The sequence below is a fragment of the Dermacentor variabilis genome, chromosome 2, assembly GCF_050947875.1.
Source record: "Dermacentor variabilis isolate Ectoservices chromosome 2, ASM5094787v1, whole genome shotgun sequence".
NCBI lineage: Eukaryota > Metazoa > Arthropoda > Arachnida > Ixodida > Ixodidae > Dermacentor > Dermacentor variabilis.
The window spans coordinates 106,791,276-106,804,468 of NC_134569.1; the positions used below are offsets into that span (position 1 = coordinate 106,791,276).

At 45.3% G+C, this 13,193-nt stretch overlaps 1 protein-coding gene across 1 annotated transcript; it reads right to left on the reverse strand.

Moving 5' to 3' along the window:
• Nucleotides 1-727: 727 nt before the first annotated feature.
• Nucleotides 728-6,142, reverse strand: LOC142570393 (E3 ubiquitin-protein ligase MARCHF2-like). The gene is made up of 4 exons (XM_075678781.1): nt 5,983-6,142; nt 5,244-5,356; nt 3,898-4,118; nt 728-1,394 (listed from the first exon to the last, which is right to left on the reverse strand). Exons 1-4 carry the CDS (start codon nt 6,140-6,142, stop codon nt 1,325-1,327), a joined length of 564 nt encoding a protein of 187 aa, XP_075534896.1. The 3' UTR covers nt 728-1,324.
• Between the last annotated feature and the right edge of the window lie 7,051 nt (nt 6,143-13,193).

A 13,193-nucleotide genomic window follows, 5' to 3' on the forward strand; every position in this document is an offset into this window, starting at 1 on the left:
TTAGAAAGCACAGATAACCTACGTTCCAGGCCTTGTGTGCAGCAAAAACAAATCTATCGCAACTGAGTACACGCGAGAGCGATTACACAGAGAACAATCAGAACGTGACCACAGCGATGAACTTTATGGAGTCAGAAAAATGACAAGCCGCTGCTTCAAAATAATTGCCAATTAAAGAACGTGGAGTAATACACACTGATCCTGATTTAGATCACAAGTGGAAAGTTTGGGCAGCTAAGAATACATTTCTTGCCCCGCGTTTAGTACAAGCACCTTATACACCGCTCGTGCAGTCTGAGCAAGGCGTAATGAGCTTATATGATGCTTACGTGTCCTCTGAAGCTGCGGCCAAAGCTTCGTGTCGTACCCAGTCACAGTCTTCAATATCCGTCGAAACAGAGGTTTGCTAAGCCGTCCCGGCGTAATGTACATCCATTGTAAACATAGAGGCAGCTGAGGCAAGCAATGGACGTATCACCAAGTGATTAAACAAAGCGGCGCCCACGAGATCGCCTGCAACAGGGCCTGCACTACAGCTTATGATACATCCGTTTTGTCCACTTTAGACGTCTCAATAGTTCTGCTTATATACTTACGATACTGTTTTTATTGCTGAATTGGCACTATAGGCTTTATGCTTCAGCTTGAAATTTTTAGATTTTCAGGAATTAAAAAAAAGAATCATTGATGGCCTAACTTAAATATATATATCTACAGGTGGCACACTTTGAATTTTTATTTTAAACGCAACAAACTTCATCAACTTCGGTGCAGTGGATGCCAAGCAAGCGGATTTCTTTTGTTTCCATGCATTTAGACCGGGGCACCCGTGGTAAAGGTTCCTGTTAGAGTTCCTTCGGAACAGAAGTAGAACACTTCGAAGTATCACACAAGTCAAAGGCGTGCAGTGATGACCAATCTACATTACTTCGAAGAAGGAAATTGGCAGGGTTAAAACGAGGTAACGACAATTATACTGTCGGACTTGGGCGTGGACTGCAATTGTGTAGATCAGGAGGCGGCTTTCTGAAACAGCGCCGACGCGGGCGAAGACATTGAATGGCGAAAATTTTCATGTGTTTGCGTAGATTATTAGGCTGATGATGTCAGCACCGAATACACAATACGAACGACAAACACAAGATAAGCTTTACATGCATATTTATGCTAATGCCGCGTCATTATTTCTTGAAGTAATCTTGAAAAAGAATCTTAGTTGTGCTGACCGTGGTAAAAAGAAAGTAAAAGATTAACGCAACTTTTTCATGCTCGACTACAGGAACTATGCGCCGTAGTGCGAGAATAGGTTAAGCGCCGATGACCATCACTGGGCCGGTGTTTCAGCCGCCTTGAGAGGAAGAGACTTCCACTTGAGGTAAGCCTCCCGATATAGCCTGCGAAATAAGTGCGGAATATGTGAAAGAGAGGCTATACAAACGACACAAAGACGAATGTAACATACTCATTAGAGTAGAAGCGTTGACAAAAAAAAAAGAAAGGTTGCGGATGTCTAAGCAAAAGATGAATGCGGTAATCTACAGATTTTAAGGCTGGGCGAATATTCGAAGTTTTGAATACGAATCGAATATTACTCATTAACTATCCCGTATTCGTATTCGAAAATGAACTATTAAGTATTTTAGAATATAAGTACGAAAGAAGGGGGTGAAGTACATGCTCACTTGTGAAACATGCCAAATATTTCTCAGCAACCGAGCGATTTTGGCCGTCTGCTAAAGAAGGTATCGCGAATTATCAGGAGTGAAACGATGATGAAAGGTTACGAAGAAATCTAGAAACAAAATGGGTAATGCAAGCTTTGCTTTCGTCTTCGCGGCGGAAACCCACATGGCAACAGGCCATTTTTGCTTGTAGTCTGTCATTTAGTGCTTCTTGAAGTCTAGTGAAGTAGCAGTGTTATGTTTTAGGCTAGCGATGTCTGCCTTGCAACGGGCCCTTTCCCATATGTATGCCACATACACTGTCCTTGAACCATTTTTTTCCTCTTTCCACAACTTAATATCTATTTTTTAACAACGATTTATTGCCGTGTTTGGAAAGCTAGTCGCACAGGAGCCATTCATTCTTGAAAAAGCTTTTTGCAACCAGGCTGTAAATATGTGAAGGGACTATTCATGCAGCTATTTTAGTGACAATTACGGATGTTGCGTATACAACTGGTTGCAGTTGTCCGTGAAGGTTAGCTTTCTTTTTTTTTTCACTAGTCAGTACAAGCATGGTACCTAATTATACCAAACTAAATATTCCTGCTGTAAATATATGCACCTACACTTGACTATTTACTATTTGATTCAATGTTGCAGTCTTTCTATTCGTATTAGATTCGTATTCGAAAAATTGACATTCGCCCACATCTACTACAGTTACATTCAGAAGGCACCGCAACTCTTGTCTCCAATGTCTTGACTGGTTTACAACAACGTCGCCCACAAAAGACGACTACAGGCAAGCACGTCTTATTGAAAAAAGAAAGCATACATGTTTTATACGTGTGAGCAGCAATAATAAGCATACCCTTGTTGCATGCTTGTGACAGCTTTGCGACGACCACTTCTGGTCATTTTACCATTTGACGCCACCAGTCAGGTTCAGCGAATTATTTGCTGCAATCTGTCCGTCTGCTGCATAAAATCAACAGGCGCAATCACATTAACGTCGACGGACAGCGTCGAGTGAACCGTTTAAACAGACAAGGTGATCGCAACTTGCCGTATCCACGTTTCGCGAGTACAATTACCGAGCCGCAGTCGCAGTCCGCATTGACATGCATTACGCGATGATGAAGAGCGAGGTCGTCGGAAAAGCGGAAGGGTTGACTTGCCTCTCAGTAGCCCCATCAATACGATACCTCGCTTGCACCCAGTCTCCACCGAGATGCATTTGCATGCGGCCGTCCTGAGATCCCTACTAGATCATATTTACGTTAGCACTTTACCACGAAAGTCGGCCAAATCATCTTGCCGTAGCGCAAGAGACACATCGCCACTCGCTCCAACCGGGTCGTTAGCAGCTGTATTAACGAGACAAAGTTTAGAGCTGGAAGATGACCTCAACTTGACTCAGTCGAGTATGCATACTATAGGTATGAAAGGATCAAGCGGGTAAAGCCTATGTGCACTTGAGGAACTTGTCGAGTGCAGTGCATTTCTAAGGCCCGGATTGGGTTTTCGTTGAAATTGACTCTGTGAACATCGACTTCAAGTGGCAAACAGGCAGGATTTGGAGCTGGGCAAATTGCGTCACAATGCAACGGAAACGACCAGCGAACATGGAACACAAAGAACACACGACGAAACGGGACAATATTGGTCCTCATTCATTTGAACGAAAGGCAATGCTGGTCCCCATTCATTTCGCACATTTCTTATGGAATCCAAAAGCAGCTAAATAAAATGCAAAAAGTTCACGAGCCATGGTGCCGGGTCTAGCCACACTGTTCACTTTCTGTTCACGTAAGCAACTGCCGTGTTACGAAAGTGGCACATACGTGGCGCATACAGAGCGTCCCCTGCAGGATTGCTCTTTACGTTGCGCTGCAACAAGTGTTTGCTAAGTACGGTACACAAGTATAGGCTAGAGAGCCTGGTTGTTCCAAGCGTGAGAGACGCTTAAAGGAGCTGCGTGATCACGTGTGTGGTAATAGTTCTGCGTGTGCGGCCTTAGCCATTTAACTGCTTGACATCGAAATCCTCCCACCCTTCTTCAAGACTTGTGAAAGTGTAACTATGGTTGAAGATAACTGTAAAAGGCACATGCATGTGTTTCACGGGAGTACACCTGAGGATGTGTTTTTTTCCTTCGTCCTCGCATTCTTTAAGCGCTGTCCTGTCTACTGTCACGTGTTCATTCAGCCAGCGGCGTGAATAGGAGGCTGACCAGAAGTTGTAGAGCGCGTATCCGATCCAGGACGCCGTGTGCACCATGAGGAAGATGGCGAGCACGAAGGCGATCAGGCGCGGCAAGCGGTCCAGGGCGCGCGCAGCCTGTATCCAAGCCAGAACCAGTACCACAGCCATCGAGATAGCGAACGCCAGGTTGAACAGCAGCCGCCGCTGGTGGCCCGACGTCTCCTCGCTCAGGAGCCACTCGCGGAACGACTGCACAGCGGGCGTGCAAACCGCCACGAAACACCAGTGCACATAACCGCTCAGGATTTGCTGTTTCCGCGACGTTATACACCATGCTAAGAGAAGTGGCAAAAAACCCGCCATGGTTGCTCAGTGGCTATGGTGTTGGGCTGCTGAGCACGAGGTCGCGGGATCGAATCCCGGCCACGGCGGCCGCATTTCGATGGGGGCGAAATGCGAAAACACCCGTGTGCTTAGATTTAGGTGCACATTAAAGAACCCCAGGTGGTCAAAATTTCCGGAGTCCTCCACTACGGCGTGCCTCATAATCAGAAAGTGGTTTTGGCACGTAAAACCCCAAATATTATATAGAAGTGGCAAAAACTCTGGCAGGGTATACAAGTACATAGTGTGGTTGAACGTCAAAAAAGTGACTCGCGGGCGATAAGACACGCTGTAGTAGGTGTTTCCTGGGGGTGGGGGAGGAGCATTCTGCAAGTTTACACCTAGCGGACATGTCCATTTCGTCTGCTGCTAAAGTGCTGATTGGCTGGTAGCACCTGTCTCCTTTTAACGAGTGTTCCATCCCATCCAATCAGAACGTCAGCAACAGACGAAATGGCCATATCCACTGGATGGAACCCCCCCCCCCCTCCCCGCCCCCATCCCGGACTATTTTCGACCACGTGGCGTTCTTTAACATGCACGTAAATCTAAATACGTGAGAGATATTGCACCCCACCTGCGTCCGAATGCGGCTCGCGTGGTCAGGAATCGTACCTGTGCGCTCATGCTCGGCAGCACAGAAGGCAGCGTGTCCTAATAGTTCACGCTGACAAGGCTCCATCAGAGCGCTAAACTTCTCAGGGCTTTGCCTGGCTGGAGGGGATGCGGATCACACATCGTGCAGTGCTAAGGAGCCAAACTTCCTCTCCTCATCAGAATAGGGCAGTAAACGCGCGCACAAACAAAAATGAAGAGGCCGCGGTAGCAGTCAATCAAAAGCTTAATGAATATTTAGATCAGGCAGTCCTGTACTCGGGGGTATAGTTTCGACATGGCAGGTCACTTGACGGTCTTTCTGTAAATTGCCACAAGAGGTAATGCAAGGTATTGTAAACAAGATGACGCCGCAAAGATCCTGCACATACTCACCTTTTGCTGCTCCCAGTGGATGATGAAGTCGTAATGGCAAGATGGGCAGAAATACAAATTGTTCTGGAAGACCTGGATTGCAATGCAGTTGGCATGGGCGTAGCTCAAGTCTCCTGCGCAAAAGAAGCCCATGCAAACTCTTACTACGCATACTTTAAGAACGAAGTTAGACTCAGGGCAAGCCACTAAGGTCTGCTCTGCCAAGGCTTCAACTTCGATGAATATAGTTAGACGCTCTAATATTTTACAATACATAGTTTACAGCTCTCGTCATTATTTACACTGTACCTAGTCTGCTGTTGCAAAGTTTAACAACAATACTTCAATCCATATACATGAGGCAACGATTTGAAGATCGACCATTGACTCCTGCTCTTCGAGCGCAGATTAGCTGTCACGTACAGGTGCGACGCGTGTAGTGTATATATACACTACACGCGTCGCACCTATTCGTTCACTATAGTGAACGAATAGATGAGACGAGAGGATAGGACGGGAGAATATTTCACCGCAAGAGTTCTTTAAGAGCTGAGACAGCCCTGTTAATATACAAGCACTTCAAGGAAGCCAAAGTACAGATACTAAACCAGAGCTACTAATGCCGCCCACTCGACCAATGAGACTGCCCTAATTAACGGTCTCTTAGCTAGAATCGCACACAATGCAATTTGTCGCAGCGTTAAAAGCGTGCAAGAGAGTATGTAACAGTGCAGGCCAAGAGATGCTCGATCGTGCTGACCTGTGCAGCGACATGGCTTCACCATGCACAACTGGTCGTTGATGCCTCGGCAGAAGCGGCAAACGCGGACCGGCGGTCCACTGCTCGGCGCTGGACTCGGTGGGGGAGTCACCGCCTGGGCTTGGGGCCATTCAAGCCCTCTGTTCCCCCGTTCGGCCATTTCTTCTTCTTCCTTTGCTTCTCATTCGCTATGTGACACTAACACCTTGCTTGCTTGCTTGCTTGCTCTACCATGGCGCGTACCCACTACGGGGGACTGGCCAAGTAGCCGGCGGTTAAACGGTAAACGGTTATAGGAAAACGCGCGTTTTTGAAAGGAGAACCAGCTACAAGGTAACAAATTTTAAGAAACTGAATGGGAATTTTGTAAATTAAGAAATTATAAATCAGTAAGATAACGTAAATTGGAATTTTGTGAAATAATACATAATAAATCAGTAGATTAACTAGGTATTCTTATGTCACCAAGGAACTCGCATACGGCCCAGCATACATTCTTGTGGATAAAACTCAATTAAGTTGCCCCTAAGGAGAGAACGTTTTCAGTGTTTATAGCAATGCCTAATTTTCGGGATGGAATTTCGAAGTATTTCTCACCAACACCTAGGCACTACATCTAAATTTCGCTTGCTTCCTCAGTTGCATGGCTTGTGCCCGAGACGTAGCCGCAGGACGATTGCTATCCCTACTTCCTCAAAATCACTGTGTACCGAGCATTGGGGGCAAGTTAAAAAACCCGAGAGGTCAAAATTTATTCGGAGTTCCTCACTACGGCGTGCCTCATAATCATATCGCGTTATTGGCGCGTGATACCGCAGAGCTGATGAATTAATTAATTTCTGTCGCTACGCCTGCCAAACCACCGTCTGTACCCAGGCGGTCTATACACTGGCTAACCTCCGTTTCTGTCTTTCCTCCTCTGCATGACTCGTGCCCAAGGCGTAGCTGGAGGAAGATTGCTACGCCCACTTCCTGAGGATGCCCTGTGTACCGTGCATTGGGTGCACATTAAGAAGCCACAGGTGGTCATAATTAATCCGGAGTTTCCCACTATGGCGTGCCTCATATTCATATCTTCGTTTTGGCACGTAAAGCCCTATAATTATTTGATTAATTAACTACTAACTAATTAACTAATTTCTGAAGCTACACCTGCCAAACCACCATCCGTAGCCAACCAGGCAGCTTAGCACTGGCTAAGCTCCCTGTCTCTCTTTTCTTCTCCATCTGAAGCAGTAGCGCAGACGGCTCGTTATATGTCTGTGGTCCTGTGTTGAGTCTTGTCGTATGATGACGTAGTTAACCACGACATGCAATTCCGCGGATGACCTCTAGAAAGACCGCTTCCGCGGTGAACATTTTCATATCTCGGCCCACATGTCGTTCTTGCAGATATAAGCTACGTGGCTAGGCGGACATTAGCAGCAAGAAATATTGCAACGAACATTGTGCTGTATAAATAAACTGGACTAACTTAATTTTAGTACGATTCGCATTCTTAGCATACTTCAGGAACTCTGGGTCTATCTATCTAGCCTCCGTACGTCGCTCTTCGAAAAAGAAAAACAGAAGTTTTAAAATTTATCAGGTGCTGGGTGGACTCGAACCTGCGTCACACAGGTTCCTCACACAGCAGCAAGACGCCTTGGAGCTGGGCCTTGAATGTATTTTTCTTTTCTCTTTAATACATGAAAGTCAGACGCAGACGTCTATAAACCTCTACACGAACGGGCACCTGATATTCTGGCAGACAAACACATGCGTCAAATAAAAAAAAAATCCACTGTATAGTGGCCGGTCTTGCGTCACATACACGCTGCAGTTTACCGGAAATAAGACTTCGTAGACCTAAGAGTTTCAGCGTGTCTGTCATACATCCGACTTTGTCGAATTTCAGTTGGACAACCCCTAAATTTCGAGTTGCCCCATCCCCAAAATTTGAAGTTGGCCCACCCCCAAATTTAGGTTGGCTCACCATAAATTTCAACCTGGCCCTCTCCTACTATAGACTTCCGCATTCACTTTCTATGGAGCCCTATGTGTCCCTATGGATATGCATAAATCTGATCATATGGGTATTCTCTCTGATCATTTCTTTTATTTCAGTTGTTCCTTATCGCTTATAAAGCTGCCCATCATCTACATTTATACTAATATAACGATTAAGTCTTAACTTCTCAAATTACGCATTTTTGTGCAGATACAAGACATTCAATTTTTGGCGTGACAGATATATTTTGGTGCGATACTTGCCAAAGAATGCTTACGCATTAAAGAACACAGGTTGTCCGGTAGGGCTTCTATCGCGAAACCGAAAACAAAGCTTCCATTAGCCATTTTGTTTCTGTATAGGTAGAAGGTAAAGAGAAGGACACCAACCAATAAAAGAATACGAAAAAATACGTTTCGGCTCCCCTGACGGAAGCCTTGTTGCTTCGAAAACCACTGTCGGTGTTGCACTTCCGATAATTTGCGATAATTTTTATAACAGAAGAAAAACGGTATCCAAAATTTAACCGTCACTTGTTGCGAAATATTTCGTTAGTTTCTAATATTGGAAAATACGGAATGGTTCATTTTTTCGAATGCGAAGATAGATATTTCATGCATAATATTCGATTGGTATTGGAAACTTCCAATATTCGCTCACCCAATGATTCTCAGCTTTAGCACCACAGCGAACCACCGGTGCTAATCTCGGAGGCCACCGGGGCTTCAAGCATGCGTCGTCAGATGGCACAGCGTGCCCAGAGGGAAGCGCGAGAGAGGAACCCGGTTGCAGCACAGGGCTTCGTACATGACGCGTTTTGGCGGCGGCAATCCGGTGTGTCGCTACAATGCTTCAATGCTAATCGCATTAACGTGGACAGATATCGTGAGGAAAGTTCTGTTGAACTTTTTGAATGTTAAATTTAGGACGCATGTTTAACTGCGAAATTAAAGCCGAGGCATAATGACGTCACCTCTGGTTAGCAGCAACTCTAAGAGTAACACCACTTTCGCTATATCCATCTCCAAAATCTCCTGGAAGAGCGTCGGCGTTGCAGTTAAGACCACCCCGAACCGTTAGAGGCCCTCTTTTGATAAACTAGTCATCTGGAACGCCAATGCATTTCGTAGCCCATGTTAAGGTCGAATTTCTCGCAAGTTGTGCCAGTCCTAGGATTTCTGTTAGGCAGACATCACTTCACTGCTTCTCAGCTTCCATTTAGCATTTGAATGTGACCCAAAGTTAGTAATTCTTGAGGTAATTAGATATATTGTTAATTAACTAAATTGTCCTTGCAAGTTTTCTTGCACGCTGACGTCCGCCTAGTACAACGTAGCCTATACGCAAAAACGGCACGGGCCAGGTATGGGCTCTAGTATACTTAAAGCACTTATAGCTCTTTCTGAACCAACCACGATTTCTTGTATCTAACCGTTTTCGTGCAGCGGTCGCGAAGAGCGGTACCGCCGTAAATCCGTACGTTGGAGAGGGGAGCGTTCTCGTGTTCTCTCGCTACAGCTAGCGTTATGAGGCGCTGTCGTTTGAACACCATCGCCGCAGACGCTACGCCGGAGTCGGCCACCGACGCTTCATGGGTTTCCGAACTGGTCCTTGAGGAAGGGCCCGTTGGTTCTTGCGTACGGATAAGGCAAGGATGATAAGGGAAGCGCCACCCATAACTCATTGTACAGCATAGTGCCAACGTAGGGCCACAAATAACCACTTCCGAAGGCATGCTAAACGCATTCCTGGACAGCAAACCGGGTTGGTTCCTCATAAATAAAAAAAGATGTGTTCAGCATAAAGCAAGAACTAAAGTACTCCTGGTACATCCAACGACCTCGTGTTCAGAAACAGAATGCCGTAGCCAATGAGACAACGCGACAGAGAGGGTGTGAAAAATGCTGTTTTTTTGTGATCATTATGCTCATAATAATGGTCTAAAGAATTGTGGCACATACCCGCTAAGTTTCGCTGCCCAGGAATGGGGCGATGCAGCCAACATCCATTATAAGGTGAACAGTGCGGCGCCAAGGCATTCTGGACTAAGGGAGGCCTCCCTCCATAAAGGACGACAACAACCATCTGCTCAATAAATGTTTATTCATCATCATCATGCAGGGGTGCCCGAATATTCAAAATTTCGAATATGAATCGAACAGCCTTCGCTACAAGATTCGTACTCGATTCGAGAATTGACTATTCCGAGATGTCGAATATTTGTTCCGTTTGAATATTGGAAAAGAAATTTGTTACAGTCCACAGGGGACAAAGTCTGGTGCACGTAGAGATTCTTATTAATGGTTTCGCTGCAGGATTCCAATCAATAAAACCATGATTGGATTCCTTTAAAACGGGATACGGTGCTTAGAACTGCACTTAGCCAACGAGCAGTACGCTGCACTTCGGTCATCTGGTGACGTGCAGTTGCTTTCCTTTTCTTTTTTCAGTACGGCCACTTTTATGGCGCATGAGATACGGTAACCTCGTCTCAGTTTCTCATTTACAGACTTCTCAGCTGACTAGAAATCTAGTCGTTAACGCCAAAAACATATCCAATACCTTATACAAATCTTTCAATTGACGAACAGATGGCGCGATACCATTATCTTTAAGTTTGCTTATAAATCGGTAGCATTAAATATTCGAAGATCGTTTTTCTAAAAATTTGCTTCGAAGGCCCCCTACGTTATTGCGGTACACTTTGAAAGCTCAATAGCTGCTTTTAGTGTAAATGTCATGATATACGATATCGTCTTCGTCGAGAGTGATTCATTAGGCAAGCTTCGAAACAAGCCTCTGTCACTATCATTAAGGAGTCCCTCTCTCTCTCTCTCTCTCCCGTTGGCTGATCTATCGATTCAATTAAACTGCGATGTTGAAGGGGAGAGAGGGTACATAGAGAGAAAGGTTATTCCGTAATTTGATGAAGAGGACAGAGAGTGTATGGACCAGAATAAGCGTAATTGATCGGGGAAGCTATTTAAGCACCGACACTAAATCTCAATCTATGAGGAAGCACAAGTAGCATGCTACTTTTTTCCTTGTTTACACTATGCTAGTGATTGAATTAAATTGTCATGTGAAAATTTTGACAGTGAATTGGGGAAAGACCCAGGTAAAAAGGCATTCGTGTGTTAAAAAGAGACAAATTTATTCACATTCCCACTGTCTAGCTCTGTTCCATTGCTTGAGCTAATAAAATATAAACGCAGCACGCAGAGAAAAAAGAAGAATGCTAAACACACATTCTTGCTTCGCTAGTGCTTCTCCTATTGCACCATTCAAACGATTCACGCTCATGTAGCAATACGAAAGAAGAGATAGATGGTGTCAGCCGCACAGTCAGCAGATGGAAGTGAGAGCAATATGACGCTAGTAGCAAGTCTGTAGTCGTCCCCATTATCAATGCCATTTAGAAGCTTGCTATGCAAATAAAAAAAATTGCGAAAGTGACGCGATCAACTACAGCGTTACGTGACGTCTCTCTTGGGCTGCTTGTCGCAATTCCGTTATTTTTCGCAGATTCATCGCCAATTAGAAAGGGCATTTGAAGGAATGCTGACAATGGCAACGATCGCCGATTGTGCAGTTAAATATCGAACCAAAGCTTTCTTCAGTTCTGTACCAATTAACAAGCGTCTTGAACAGATACGCAGCGAGATAGGACGCTGTGGAACGTAGTCCGTAGACAGTAAGTAGCCCCTTTCATAGTTACGTGAAACGGCAGTGGTGAATAAAATAACGATCCGCAATGCACCGATTGCAGTGGTTCCTGGCTACGCGCATTAACTCGTGCGAAATATACCGAGAGGCTTTGATGCGGCAGGTTCATTCAGTCACCTGGAAGAAGTCAGAAAAGTGCTAACGATTTTGAAATGCAGTGGTGCTTTGAGACTCTAGAGCTTCTCGGCTTACCGAAAGGAAATATAGAGAGAAAGGCAAATAGCACTTGTGTTCTAGGGCCTATAGTGTGCACCAAGGAACTAAATGTCCTGAGGGAGGCTTTTAACTAGTCTGTACTTTTCAGTCTCTTTAGAGCATCATTAGGCAGGAAAATTGAGCGGAGTCTTACCTTTCGACGCCTTCTTTATGGCTATATCTAACTTACGTCTAGAAGCAAACACGCTGATACATCACTAGCGCAGAAGGGTACGCATTTGGGCTGGTTCCTTCATGATTACGAGCAGAAAACAGCGCTAAACAACAGGGCGAAGAGAGGGACACAGACTACAGCGCCGACTAACAACCAAGTGCTTTTGTTCTTTCAGTTTTTATTCTGCGCTTTTTAGATTTGGAGCTGTCGTTCTTAAACAACTATGTATGTTGGGCTTATGCTCCTCGACAAGAGCCTTCTCTATTTTCACTCCGCGCACTCAAGATAGCTAAGCGCGGTATTGCAAGATCTTGCATGAAGGCAGCCCTCATTAGGTCTTGTGACCACTAAGTAGATGCAAGCTTCGAATTGCAAGTAGCTCGGCTGAAGCTCGCATGTTTCCCATTAACGCTTTTGATTAGCATAGCTGAAAGCCTCCCAGCAGGCCTTGAAAGCAAGCACTCGGCTGCCGCTCAATCTGAAAATTACTCGCAGGAAATGGTTGCGGTTATCCCATATGTGCGCCAAGTCGCGCATAATCTCAAGAAGGTTGTCAGCCGGGCAGGCGTTAGGCTGTTGTTTGTTCAGTGCCTGAAATAAGTTAGGCAGCCTGTGCTAACAAGTCGATCAGGAGACCGAGAGCAAAAAAAGTTGTAAATAGCCCCTGTAGGCAGCGCTTTGTTGTTGACTGCTGTGACAGTGTAGTTCGCAAGATTCCTCTTTCGTGCGAGCGTTTCTGTATTGGTCAAATGGGGCGGTGCGTCAATGACCGCACGCGCGAACACTCAAACAATGTTCAAAAACAAGTTAGAGATAGTCAATGGTCACTGCATTGCGATGAATGCGGCTGCAAGCCGTCTTTTAAAGATGTTATTTTCTTGTCAAAATGCCACGATGAACGCGCCCGTCTTACTTCTGAAGCCTTTCACATTCATAATAGCGGCGACGCATGTAACCACTATTTAAATGTGAAAGGCTTCGGTCCAGTTACTTTCTAGTTACCTTCTTAACAAAACTGGAACGCCAATGCATCTCTGCGCAAAGTTCGGGAATTAATATCTCGAAACTGGCGTCATCCTGAGAGCTCGTTCCAAGTGGATTTGCCTTGCGAACTCCACACCTAGA

Bases quoted from the DNA above. Each gene is read 5' to 3' on its own strand.
- LOC142570393 (XM_075678781.1), bottom strand. From the start codon at position 6,142: ATGGCCGAACGGGGGAACAGAGGGCTTGAATGGCCCCAAGCCCAGGCG. The intron at 4,119-5,243 runs GTGAGTATGTGC...CCCGCTGTGCAG, and splicing joins TCCACTGGGAGCAGCAAAAG to TCGTTCCGCGAGTGGCTCCT. The intron at 1,395-3,897 runs GTCAGCCTCCTA...CTTATTTCGCAG, and splicing joins TACGCGCTCTACAACTTCTG to GCTATATCGGGAGGCTTACC.